The 14762-nt window shown below is 35.7% G+C and overlaps 1 protein-coding gene across 1 annotated transcript in view; it reads left to right on the top strand.

Moving 5' to 3' along the window:
- The window catches only part of ARHGAP15 (Rho GTPase activating protein 15), a 464603-nt gene that overhangs the window by 307425 nt on the left and 142416 nt on the right, over window positions 1-14762 (top strand). Inside the window, exon 11 of the mRNA XM_087711786.1 lies at window positions 10271-10348. Within this exon, the coding sequence (XP_087567912.1) occupies window positions 10271-10348 (78 nt within the window). The remainder of the gene's footprint in view (window positions 1-10270; window positions 10349-14762) is intronic.

Below are 14762 nucleotides of genomic sequence, written 5' to 3'. Positions count from 1 at the left end.
ATTTCCATTTCAAAGCCAAAAAGCCAGTGCTGTCCGAAGACATCTCCATGGTCATGTGGCCAGCATGATTAATGCCAAAGGCACACAGAACACTGTAATCTTCCCACCAAAGGTGGTTCCTATTTTTCTATTTGCATTTTTATGTCCTTTCTAACTGCTAGGTTGGCAGATGCTGGGACAAGTAATGCGCGGCACGGCACTTTCTGATCAACAAGCTCAGCATCTTAGCCATTGAGCCACTGCATCCCTATACGTCACCACAATAACTATACCTCCACATATAAGCTGCGAAATCGTGACCATCCATAGACACCCAGCTCATATTGTCCTTCACCAATCTGCATGTACACATAATCTTGAGCTCTGCTCTGATGTTTTAAAATGCTAAAACTTAAATATTTGATTTCACTCTCAACAATATGCATAGAGACTTGCAGTAAAACTAGCAGAGCAATTACTGCCTGCCTATGAACTTGTGTAGTCTCACATACAAGTGATATACATTATTGTTCAAAAAATGTCTTTAAATGTTAGAGGACTTCTATCAGAAAGTTCTTATTTCTGTTCTTTAAAAAACTTTTCTTTCTCATTGTTTCCTGAGTGAAATAGATTCATAACTAAGCAGATGTGAAAAATGTCAAAAATATTGAATATATGTACATATTCTCTTTAAATATATAATCGTGGTTATTATTAGTTCCCCTTTAGAGATATTACTAGCAATGAGCTTGCTCCTCTCTCTGTTGGGATCTTTCAAGAAGCTGAGCATTGTTTGCATAGTATGGTAAGAAGCATATGGCATAACATTTTAATTAATCTGATCAGCAAGGAAGCAGTTTTTTTTAAAAAAAACATTTAAAAAACAGCCACTGAACTTTCTGGTGATATTGGAAAGTAAGGATCTAAGTTTCTGCACTGCTTCAGAGTTACCACACAACTTTTATATATTTAAGATAATAAGAAATTCGTAACCATATGCCTTAGTAAATGTTAGGGTTTTTTTCATAGCAGTCCTGATCTCATTGACTTCAGTGAAAAATGCCCTTGTTTTCAACTAATTTGTAATAGTAACAAATGTATTTTCTATAGGTGCTGCCCAGATAAGCTGCTAGAACAAAATTTTTCCCACCATAAATTATTTCATTGTTCTTTCATGTTAGTTATTGAATTTCTTATGCTTTGGAACATGATGTGAAAGCTGACATGTGCTTCCAAATTTTTGTTGCATATGTCTGTATTTCATAATTGGTATGATCTATTTTTCACTTGAGAACTAAATTGTCAAATCTCTAATACACCAGTGGGTAACTTCACAGTTATCTGTATCTAGAAATATATTTGCAATATTATCTCCCTATCTATTATTCTTTCTTTACACCCTTTTGTCCTAACAGAATTCAGATCACTCCAAAATTGCATTGTACAGTTGCCCTTGTCATTTTGCAATGCATGTATTTGTTTAAATGCTTTGCCTTGTGTCTTCAGAGAGCCTAGGAAAGTAAGGAACAGAAGTTAAAACAATCATTTTAAAAACATTTTGGCAACAGAAAATCAACTATAAAACACTAAAAAATGAGGTCAAAAATAATAATAGCCCAAGTATTTCAAACCAGTGTTTTTAAAAAGGACAGTGATAATTTTTTGGCCACTGACCTTTTTTTTTTCCAAATAGGGGATTATTTAGACCAGAATGCTGGAAATTAAAGTCTACAGCTCTTAAAGTTTCTAAAATTCAGAAACTAGTTTAAGACCATCCAATGAAAAAGAAGAAATTTTAAAGACATTCAAAAGGGAGCTGTTTCTGGTCCTTTAGGGCAACAGCAATAGCAGTTAGACTTATATACCGCTTCATAGGGCTTTCAGCCCTCTCTAAGCAGTTTACAGAGTCAGCATATTGCCCCCAACAACAATCCGGGTCCTCATTTTACCCTGGATTTTTTACAGGTGAATCTCTTAGTTGTTCTTTGCTTCAAATTTTCAAGCACCTACAGTAGAATGAAGGAATCTTCCATTTGTTTTGATCACTGCAATGATGGTAAATTAAATGAGGGCACAGAGAGATTTGCGTTAGAAGAGATAACACCAGAAGGGATGTGAAGGCATCTGTGTGAGCACATTTCTGAGAAAGCAAAGGAAAATAAAGGGGACTTGTGAGGAAGAAGTGATCCATAAAAGGAAAAGGAAAACCTTAATACATAAATGCACAGAGGACCAGTCAATGGAAAGGGCAAGAAGTAAGGGAATAGATCAACCATGTCAATGGTGGCTATGGTCCACCCATTGCCAATCTGCTTCATTGGGAACTGGCGTTTTTAATGATTGGCTTCAGAACAGCCAAGAGGAGAATGGAACACAAGCAGATTAGCTTGTGATATACCTTCAGGACAAAGTTATTTTTATTATTGGACCTTTTTGCATCAGTAGTGAAACAGCATTTAGAAAATACATATTTAGGGAATACTGGCTTCTTTAATGTAGTGGTGGGACAATGCAAAGATGCCATCAACCAAGAACAGAAAACTGTAGTTGTCCTGTTCTCAGCCAGTATGCACATCAATATACAATTATATTGTTAATAGTCATGATGATGGCCATTCAATTTATTGTGAGAGGCCACAATATCCCTTATTATAAGTTGCACTGTCAAAAGCAAGCATCAGGCAGTTCAAATGACTGCAGGTTTATTGCAAGCGAATGCTCCCTACAAGAATCTGAATAACTAACAGTCAAAGCAAATTGGCTGTATTAAAAGTCAATGGAATTCAAGGTAGGCTGGACTTAGATTTCTGGTGGACATGAAGGGACTTAGGGCTGATGATGCCCTTGACACCTCCCTAGGGCTCAGCCTAGTCCTCTTCTACATGTACCAAGCCAATTTGCTGATTGTGATGGTTGTATGATTCTGCTCACTGTCAGCAAGAAAAATGGACTGATTATCCAATGCATTTCACAGCCTCAATGTGCTTAAGTATAGTTCTTTAATATGTTTGGGTCTTAGGTAAATGTAAAGGTTTCCCCTGCACATATGTGCTAATTGTTCCTGACTCTAGGGGACGGTGCTCATCTCTGTTTCAAAGCCAAAGAGCCAGCACTGTCCGAAGACGTCTCTGTGGTCATGTGGCCAACATGACTAAATGCCGAAGGTGCACAGAATGCTGTTACCTTCCCACCAAAAGTGGTTCCTGTTTTTCTACTTGCACTTTTACATGCTTTCAAACTGCTAGGTTTGGCAGAAGCTGGGTCAAGTAATGGGAAGTCACTCTGTTATGCAGCGCTAGGGATTCGAACCACTGAACTGCCGACCTTTCTGATTGATAAGTACAGCATCTTAACCACTGAGCCACTGTGTCCCTATTTGGGTCTTACTTCTGCGTAAAACCAAGATGGAAGATGTTGAGGTTCATTTTCATTCATCTTCTTCTATTCCTCTTCTATTTTTTTTTAAGCGTATCTCCATAAGGGCAAAGTTGAATAAAAATCAGAAGTTTTAGAAAAAATGGTTGCCTTTTTTTTATATGCTACTGTCTGGAAGTGGCAGTTCTTTAGCCAGATGAACAAGAACATGTTACAGCTGGCTTACACTCTCTTCCAGTTGTGTAGCCAGTAGGGACTTGTCAAGCTACATTTGTTTTCAAACCTCTCTCAGCTAAATCACAGATCCAAATACAAAATGCAATACACAAGGGTATCATATGGACTTAAGGGACTCTCTGGTGGCTTGAAGGATCTATAAGGAGGTAAATGGATTACACAGAAGCATACACGAAGAATATTCCTTCATGACATATATAATCTAGCATTATTATTATTTTTAAAAATCTTCCTTAACTATTTCATGCCATTAATCTGTAACAGAAGAAATAAGAGGAGAGATTTTTCTAGGGCAATAAATAAAAATTGTGCTACCCTGCTGCTGAACTGTGTGTGGCTGCAGAGGAAGAAAATGCCCAACAGAATAAAATCAGATTTAATGTGTTCTGTTCTTTGACTGATATATTTAACTCCTCCCAGTTGGCATATAGCAAATCCCCAGCTGAGGGTTATATCTCACTGCTGTCTGGGATGTGCCCAGTTTCCATCTGTGTGTGGTCAGAAGTTTACTATTCTTATACTTTCTCTTCTTGGTTACTTAGTGATCTAACTATTTTTATCTATCAGCTTGGAACTTCTGCATTAGAGTTCTGTAATACACTCTGTTTAGTGGCTGTTTTCGAAATGCCTCTTATTGAGGTTGTGATGGTTAACCATTTTTCCTACCAATATTTTACAGTCATTCGTGACTGGATTTTGAAAAAGTTCTGCCAGATTTTTATACATTGTGCTCTATAACTTCAAAATGATATCTTTCTTTATTGCTGGAATTGTCGCTGTCAAAGCTTATTTCTACAATTGGTTCACTAATTGCTTTCCTTTTGGTAGTTTATTCACTTGTTGCCTTTATTGGGCTACAATGGCTTGCAAAGAGATAGAAAATATGGGTAACATTTCAAGTCAAGAAGTTAATTTTTTTTCTAATTGCCCTAAATAGCAATGGTGGTGACCAGGTTACCTGAAGAAAAATGCCTTTCTATATTTGCTATACTACTGCTGTGTATGTATGGAATATTATCATTTTGCTTATGAAAACAAGCAGGAAAGGGAAAAATGTCTTGGGCATATGAAGTAGATGTTTTTTGGATCAACCATACATGGTCTGAGCATATTGTCTTACATCAGAAGACTCCACTTCCTCTGTGCAATTGGTACGAAGTGATGTGAAAAGAAGAAAGCTCTATTGGCTGTGTCTTCTATGACCATAAGTTTCCTAGAGTCATATATAGATACAGAGGAGAAAAGAAGACAGGGAATCTCATGGTACAAGTCACATATTGACCATGGGCATTTTCCTATGCTTCAGGTCACAAGAACACCAAGAGTGGAAACTCCAGAAAACTAAGTGTATGCATTTCTTACAGGCTGCCTTCAGGCTTGGTGTACCGTAATTGATTTTTTTCCTTTCCTTTCCTTTCCTTTCCTTTCCTTTCCTTTCCTTTCCTTTCCTTTCCTTTTCTTTCCTTTTCCCTTCCTTACCCTTTCCTTCTCTTCTCTTCTTTTCTCTTGGTTTCATCTCTACTGCACCAGCCCTATCAATAAACAAATAACATCTCTACAGCTTATGACTAGATAAAGCACCTGTGCCTTGAACAAGGACAGTAACAGTAGACAGTAACATTCCTATTTTTTCTGTCTGTCTATCTGTCTGTGTCTGTCTGTCTATCTGTCTGTCTGTCTCCCTCTCCCTCCCTCCCTGTGTATGTGTGTGTGTGTGTGTGTGTGTGTGTGTGTGTATTTTTCTCTCTGTCTCTCTCTAATATTTATATAGCTGCCTACCGTGTAACCAACTTGGAAAATGTTCAATGTCACTGAGGTGTGGAAAGGGGAAAGGATCTTTGACAGCTTTGTATGGACCACATTAGACCCCTTGGTTTGCAAGGCAGGTAGCTTTCTCTGTGTAGTCCTATTTCTAGCTCAGTATGAACCTTCACCAGGAATGACAGAAAGGACAGTCAGTGACCTAGTGAGTTGATGGAATAATAATGGTGTCAAAAGAATTTAAAATACATTCCAGTTTTCTTGGGTGAAGGAATGGAAGAGTTGTTCTGATTGGCTGCTTTGACAGTAGCTGCACTTGCTATTGTCCCCCCCCCCCCCAGAAATATGTGCCTTTTTAATTATTTGCAAAGAAATTAATATTACACTGTTGTTTGAGCAATATGACTCATTTGATCAATCAATATAAAGTTGCAAAATTTGCAGTTAATTTTACTACATCCCAAACTAATATGTAATAATAGTATTAAGGTTTTTTATTTATTTATTCAAGTATATAAGGGTATTATTGGAGGCTATATATTAGTCCTAAAGCAGATTTGTCATCATCTCATGGAAACAATTTTAGCATGAAAGCAATATTTTTTATTATTATTACTTATATTACTATGCTCTACAAACTAATTTGGACAATGAGAGTAGATGCATACAAAATTAATTTAAAAAGTGATAAAATGTCAACCCCTATTAAATGGAACATTTGACATCTCTGGGTTTTTTTTTAGGTTAAGTATAGTGTTGTCAGAAAGCTTCTTTATTTCAGAAGTAAACAGTTAAGAGTGATGTTTAAATAATATTGCTCATTGTTTGTGATGGAAAAAGTTTTACATGTGTAGTTGCCAAAGTGTATGCTGCAGCATTCTGGGGCAACAGAAGAAATTCACAAGAGCACCACAGGATATTTTAAATTTTTGTAATGTCCATTTGCAATGCTGGGTTTTGTGACATCCATTTGCAATGTCACATCTGTGCTAAGATGGGCTTTCAAAGGTCTTTTGGTCTAGAAATACTGTGAAAAAAATTCAGAGGCACTAAGGGTTTCTGTGAACCAAAAAAGTTTGGTTTTAAGCATCTGTTTTAAGCATATGATTTTTCTCTCCCGTAGCAAAACTTGTCTTCAGCAGCATGCTGATTAGAATCATCTAATTTTTATGCCCTGCCTCCTAGCAGTTTCAAGCCAAACAGATGAAAAATAGCTGGAATTTCTGATACATAGATGACAAGATTTACAAACAGCGGACCCTTTAAAAAAAAAAAAACAAGAACAGCTCGTTTGAAAGCATTTTCCCTCTCCACAATTCATTTCAAAACAAAATTTTCTTATTCCTTTGTTTTTTTTAAAAAAAGACAAGGAGGATGAGGAGGGCGTGAAGAAGAAGAATTTTGTTGAAAGGGTAGAATTCCTTTGTTTCTTATCCCATGATGAGTGAAAAAAATGTTTAGAAAATATCATTTTACACTGAGATCCATACTGAAATGTGAGGATGTGATTCAAGCCAAGCCAAAAACTGCAGCTCAGAATTAGAAGGGATAGACATGGCTTGGGAATCCATTTTCCCACATTCCTCGGCCTCAGTCATCCCAGCTAATGTTTAAAAGAAAATGGAGTTTGGAAACAATGAAGTCATTTTGTTTAGCTGAAAAAAAGAAAAACCTTGAAAACCACCCTCAAGTGTTTTCTGTCCTTTCCCGCCCCCCTTTCTTTTCTTTTTCTTTTTAAATAATGAGATATATTTACTAGAACCACTTCTAAATTATTGTGGGGGGGACTACTAATGACACAAGACACATACAGAGCATATGCCATGTCAGTTGGCATAACCAGCTCTTCATGGACACCTTCTGACATTGCTGTTATCAACAGTGCTTTTTATTGAAATGAAAACTTCGCTCTTGACAAAAGCAGGACAATGTAGAAAAGCAAATTTAAGGCTCCAGCAAAGCTGATTTGCAAATCTTAGTATAAGTGCACAGGTAAATGCGTAGTTGGTGCTTGTTCAATTCCACCGTTTCTATGATTGCCATTTTTCTTGGCTCATATACAGTGAATAAAACATCATATCATTATGCACTGGGAAGGAGACTGAAGAAAGAAAAATTACCCGTAATGAAGATTGACTAAAAGTGTACTTTCTGGTGTGGAAGAGAAAAATTGTTATTGGTTGAAAATGCTTAATGAAGTTTTAGGAGACCAGAAGATGCAGCATAGGCAGATCAGTTGCATAGAAAGACACTGCATTATTTTTGCTCCTGTTTCATAGGTTAGGTCAACTTTGTATGGCCAGATTTATTTTGAAAATGTTGCCATGTAGCTACCAAATAACTATTTTCCTCTGAATCTTAATGCTGAAGAAGGTTCAGGGATCACAATTCAACTTCTACCCACCTGTGTACTTTTAAAGTTGGAAGGATAGACAGCTGCTTAATAATATACACTGTGTATTAAATGTGATGAGCTAAAATGTAAAAGCTTATACAAGTGTCCTAGAAGATATGTTTAAGTGGAAGAATTAACTAAACATAGAAATAAATTGAAAATGAATGTCATGGTTTGCAAATCATAAATTATATAAAATAAGAGTGTGTATGTATGTGTGTGTGTGTATATATATATATATATATATATATATATATATATATATATATATATATATATATATATATATATATATATATATATATATATATATATATATATATATATATATATATATATATATATATATATATATATATATATATGGCATTGGAAAGAAAAATAATATTTAATCGTTATCCTAGATATAAAGTGGAAAGCTTCTAAGATTTATGGTGGGAATAAGTTGCAACAGCTGCATTTTTCCTTGACTGAAACCTTGAATACAATTTGGATTATGGTCCCTGGGTTGGGAATGGGGGTTGTTCATATTATCTAAAGCTCCTTCAAATAAAAAAGGAGGGTAAACAGCGATGTGCTCTAAGGAAAGGCTAAAAATATGTCTTAGTGATAAACACCTTTTTGAAACATCAAATAGTCAGCATATATTAAACTAGAAATTGGATTTTATGGTAGTGAGTGGGTGTCATGATAGAATAGTGTTTACCACCAACATTAATGCCATCTGTAAATTTACAAATGTTGAATCTACGCTTGTTTTATCTTTTATTCCCTTAACTATTTTAAGCTCTATCATGAAGAAACCCTGACCGTTGGATAGTTTTCATTCTAGATAAAAGTCTGCTTTGAAGTTGAAGTATTTTCTCTGAAAATTGTTCAGAAGTTTAATGTCTAAGATCAGCCATTTTTAAAAATATGTACTCTCCCCCTTTCTCCTTCAAACATATGCAAACAATAGGCCCAAAACGTTTTCCAAAATAAGTAATTTCTAATCCAGCCAGGATTATGCAGCCATAAAAAGGATATCCAAATTCACTGATTTATATTGGATAGTTTGGTTTTCACTGTTGACATATTTAAACCAGAAAATACATGGTGTATATTCATTCTAGCAGATGCATTGTTTCAACTTTTATCTTCAAGCTGCCATATTGAATAATATCCCAAAGATTTCCTAACTGGAACTATTTTACAAAATATTTAAAGAACATTCTTAAAAATATAATATCTTCTACAGGTAGTCTTAATGTATGATCAAAATTGTTAAGTGAATTATGCTCCCCTTTATGACCTGTCTTGCCACAGTTTTTAACTGAATCATGGCAGTTGTTACATTTTTGTTAACCAAATCTGGTTTCCCCATTGAGTTTACTTGTCAGGGCACAATAGGGGATCACATGACCCCAGGACACTGCAACCATCATAAATGTGAGTCAATTACCAACTCTCTAAATTTTGGTCACATGACCATGGGGATACTGCAATGGTTGTAGTGTGAAAAATGGTCATGTCACTTTTTTAGTGATGTTGTAACTTTGAGCAGTCACTAAATGAACTGTTGTAATCCAAGGACTACCTGTGTATATTGCTAAAGTCATACTTAGTAACATTGCAAAAGGTTTATACAAAAATGTTAATATAACCTGGCTGGACAAATATATTTGAAATCTGTCAGATACCTTCACCTATATTTAGAATAGTTCAAGAAAGATTATCAAACTCTGATTCACTCAACTGAGGCAGAAACAGGATTTTAATCATTACATATTTGATGATGACATTCACTGATATTTCTCTCCAAACCATTTTTTTTTGTATCTTAACTACATCCAATGACCTAAACAATGATTTATAAGGTTCTTTTAAAAACTAGATTAGAAAAGCAGATGATAACTGCCTAAATCTAAATTTATTTTTTATCTATTTAAATAATAAATTGGTTCAGAAGAAATTACGTTAAAATTAATCATTGTTAATATCACCATGAATATCCCTTAATGATAGTTACATTGTGAATAAGGATTTGTAATAGGAAAAGGCTGAAAAAAGTATCAATGTGCTATTTATGTTCTGTTAATGCAAGTGAAAGATCAGATTTTATATTTCTGGTTAGTGTCCACAGAGGGCTATCCAAATTAGTATATATTGATAATGGTATCATATCATATAGTACACAGTGATCCAAAGGTACTGAGTTTATATGAAGAGGCCAAATTCCACGTGTAATTGTTTGACATTTGATGTTTCTTTTTTCTTTGCTTCAAGAAAATACAGTCACTATATAGTCCTTCAGGTGTTGTCCTAGGGAGAACAGCTAGTGTTAAAGTGTAATTGGAACTGTAACACATAATCCAGGACATCCAAAAGGCCAGAGGGAGAAAAGCATTACAGAATATCGGGTGAATTATTATCAAGGAGTTCACAGAAGTATATATTTCTCTTTATTTGTCACAGCAGTTATAGTTTCTTGACAGACAGCATAATACTCACCGAACCAATATAAAGTATGTCTTCATTTTCCAGGTCTGGATGTTGATGGAATATACAGAGTCAGCGGCAATCTGGCAACGATACAGAAGTTACGATTTGTTGTCAATCAAGGTAAGTGATTCCTTTACCCCACGATGTTTTGTTTAGTACTTATCAGTCTGAAATGACAATACAATGGATTTTAGAAGCTCTGGTGCATTAATGGTACAGAATGATGAGTGGCATTTTAAAAAGAGAGAGGAGAAGAAGTGAACAGATACAGTCCATATCTAAGAATAGTTTGGAAGAGAGATGCAATAATCAAATTTTATAGAAAAAGAAAAATTAAAAAAAGGCAAACAGAAATCTGGACTTTTCGGAGATAAAATACTGATAAAGATAAAGAGGCATAATGGTGCAGTGGTTAGAATGTAGTATTGCAGGAGTTATTGCCCATTGCCAGGAGTTCAATCCTCACTGATTCAAGGTTGATTCAGCCTTCCATCCTTCCGAGGTCTGTAAAATGAGGACCCAGATCGTTGGAGGCAATAGGCTGACTCTGTAAACCTCTTAGAGAGGGCTATAAAGCATTGTGAAGTGCTATATAAGTCTGAGTGCTATTGCTATATTGCAGACTCAACTGCAAAGTGTAAAGAGGTCTGGACATGAAAGGATTGTCAGAATTGGGAGATGAACAAGGGTACTTAGAAATAGTGTGATAGGAAAAAATTACAAAAAAAATAGTCAAGATAAATTTAAGCTGTAGTGTGACTTCACTAAAAATAAATCTGCTATTTTTGCACATATGTACAAATTCAGCAATACTAAAAAAAAACAGATGTACTTGATCTTCCACGCATGTACAAACCAATTGTAGATCATAAGAAAACAGATTTTTAAGGATTTAATTAATGGTCTTGTAGACTCATACAGATCCCAACTAGCCATTATGTAAAATGTTCTGCTAGATATGAAATGATCATTAGACCTGAAAGAAAAGCATCTTTGACAAAAAATACAGTAGCACACTGATTTAATGAAAGAATTTTTTATTGAAGTCCAGATGTTTAAAGAGAGTGATTGGTAAATGTTATTGGGTAACCTTCCTAATTAAAAGGCAAAGGACTTTAGCATTGGAATATACTAATGCCACTGGTGTTATCATTTGTATGGGATAAAATGGAAGCATTAGAATACAATTAAGAGATGGAAGGTTTAAATAATTCTAAGTATTTTTTGTTATTAAATCCTTAGATATAGTTCAACTTAAAGGCAAAAGACCAATTAAATAGTAGGAGAAGGAGCAACATGTATACAAGTATAAAATTATATTTATTACACTCTCACAGAATCTCTGCTATGTCATTTCATTTCATTTAGATCCTTCACCTTAAATAAATAAATTTCTCCAATATGCTACACTTCGGGTATCTGAGATTAGACTTCCCATCATACCTAATCATTGTAGTTATTGAGAGCACTGAACCAGTGTAGGTTGACATAAAACATATTTCCCGAAATAAGTATTTCTTTCATTGCTTTATATTCAGAATAAAATAATACTTGTCATTCTAATTCATTCAGTGGAGACAAGGACCAGAATATTCCAAGATGCCTAAGACAAAAATCAGTTGTATCTTGTCTATGGAGATTCTCAGTCATCCAGGTCATGGTTGTCCCATAGGTGCTTTTTCAAGAAGCAACTGGACTCTCTGATTTTTCTTTGAAGCTTCTTCAGCTCTGACTGGATGGTGGGAAATGGAAGTATCTATACTCCTTGCAGACAGCTGGTCATTTGCATTCTTTTAGCAAGTTGGTAAGGTCACCTGGAGGTTTATCTATATCACCAGGGTCACCTGAGTAGTGCAAATGGGTGTGGAACCTTCTTGAAAGTGTTGAAAGGACTGTGTTGTAGACTGAAGATAGATAATGTCATATCTCTCCCCCTCTGTTGAGAGAGTGCTATTCAAATTTGATATAGATGGCCTCTTTGACCCCTCTTTTAAATCAGTGGTCCTCTCTGTCCAAAATGTGGACTTTGCTGACTTCAAAAGAATGGTCTTTGTCTTTTAAAAGAATATGGACTGCTGAATCTAGTCCTGATGGGTTTGTTTTCCTATGTTGTGCCATGCATTTATGAAATGGTTGTTTTGTTTTCCCAATGTACAGATCTGTACATGACTCAATGCATTGTACTGTACATACCATGTTGCTCAGTTTGTGCCTGTGTGTTTTATCCTTGGGGTGGACAAGCTTCTGCCTTAGTTTATTCTTGGGTTTGAAGTGTGCAGGTATGTTGTGTTGGCTGAAGATCCTCCTGATCTTTTCTAATATTTCTGCAACGTATGGAATGGCAAAATTGTTTTGTTTATTGTTCTCTTCATTGTCTGTTATGGAGGAGCTCCTGTAAGAAACTATATATTTATTATTCCTTCCTACAATGTACATACCTATACATACCTATACATACCTGTTGTGGCCCAGCAGGAGCTGTTGGAGCTGCCACCAGACTCCGACAGCGAGGGGCCCTATGAGTCAGCTCTGGAGGATGTGGAGGACCCTGGACAGGGTTCTGACTCCAAGCAGGGTGCAGAGAGGCTAGTTGGCCACCAGGAGGTACGTGAGCCTTGGACCAGTGGGGAGGAGAGAAGGGAGAGTGAGCCGGTTGCCAGTAGTGAGTTGTTCCTGGATGCACGCCATCGAAGAGCTAGTAGGCGTCAGGAACAATTACGCAATTACAGGAGGTAATTGCACTCAGCTGATGGTCATTAGGCTCCTCTCCAGACTATAAAAAGGCTACTTGTGCACACGCCCCTCTTTGCAGAAGTCAACGCAGTGATTAAAAGTTGGAGAACTTTTGTACCTAGCTTGGCAGACTGGATTGCTGCCAGGGTTTGTCTGAATTGCTGCCAAGGTTTGTCTGAGTTGCTGCCAAGGTCCTTATCTGTTTGTTCTGCTTGGCTTTCAGCCACCGAGGTTTTGGTGTCTTACTATTAAAGTACATTCCAGTTAAGATTGTCTCAGCATTCGTTACTGGATGGAGGAGGGGGTCAGAACACATACCTATACCTATTCCTACACCTATACCTATACCTATACATATAATACACATTCTTTAAAATATGTTTCAAGTATATATGGAAAAGTCAATGAAATCACTTCTATTTATTTGATCTTTTCTTATGATTATTGCTATGACTGTTTCATATTTGTGGCTATACAGTGGCTATAAGAGAGTCAATACATTAGTTTTATGTATATATAGAAAGTCACTGATGCTATTCTTTAAAAAAAATCTCAGTGGCACCATCATGTTTTATATATTTTCTCTATTCAAAATAAAAATATCTTGATTACAAGATATCAATATTACAATATATTTTAATACATTTTAATACTGTGTGCAGTTATTTATTCATGGCATCTAAAGTGATCCAGATATATACGACGCCTAAAAAGAATCTTAGTGACAATATTTTAAGTGTAATAAATGTTTTAAAGCAAAATGTCAGTAAAAGTGACTTTGAATATGAATATCCATATGAGTTGAGATGCCAGTATGTGTGTGTATGTATGTGTGTGTGTACACACACACATACACACACACACTGAGGAAAGCAAGCATAACATGCATAGACTATTGAAAAATAGAAATATTTTGGAAAATATTCAAACAATGGTAGCAGATGAGAAGAAAAGTGAAATGGGAAAAATTAGAGGAACTGGAATTGAAATAATTATTCATTTATGCTGTTTCATCAGCAATGATATTTAGCCTATATACAAACTGTGTGATTGACCATTGGGGAAAAATAGGATTCATATCAGCTCATGCCTATGCTGTTGAATATTATATTGAAAAATCAAGAACAATTGGGAAGGAAGGCTAAGAGGTGCAATTTCACCAAGTGAATGAGCTTGTTTTTAAAAATTGAGGACAACAAATGTATTCTACAGCTTGTATTGGATTGGGAATATACTGATTGCTACCATTTATTTGGTAAGCTAGTTATTAGATTTTTTAATACCCAACCCTCCTACCCCAAAACTGCCTTCAAGGAGCCAATAAAAAAGAATAAAACACAAAACAATTTAATTAAAATGCAATTAAAATATAATTCAATAATTACAAACTAAAAACTTAAAATAACTATTTTATAATGTTAAAACATGGTTTAAAACTTTTACAATGCTAAATTAAAAATATATCACTTGGCATTCTTTGTTGAGGGCATAAATTTCAGGCTAATCAGAACTCCAAAACAAATCAGTTTTGGTTCTTCATTTATCATATTTAGAGACTGCCTGTGTCCCTCATAGAGTGACTCTGGGGGTGTACACGTAGATATAAAAATATAAAAGCTATACATAAATGTTGTGGCACAGCAGGATCTGGTTGAGCTGCTGATGGACTCGGATAGCGAGGAACCATATGAGTCTGCCCTGGATGATGTGGAGGACCCTGGGCAGGCTTCAGACTCAGAGAAGCTAGTTGGCCACCAGGAGGTGCCTGATGCATGGAGTAGTGGGGAGGATCAAAGGCAGT

The sequence above is a fragment of the Thamnophis sirtalis genome, unplaced genomic scaffold (genome assembly GCF_051295495.1).
Source record: "Thamnophis sirtalis isolate CommonGarterSnake01/CBP01778 unplaced genomic scaffold, rThaSir2_p1.2 scaffold_1, whole genome shotgun sequence".
Taxonomy (NCBI): domain Eukaryota; kingdom Metazoa; phylum Chordata; class Lepidosauria; order Squamata; family Natricidae; genus Thamnophis; species Thamnophis sirtalis.
Note: the sequence above shows the minus strand (reverse complement) of the source record. Positions and strands in the feature narration are given on the sequence as shown.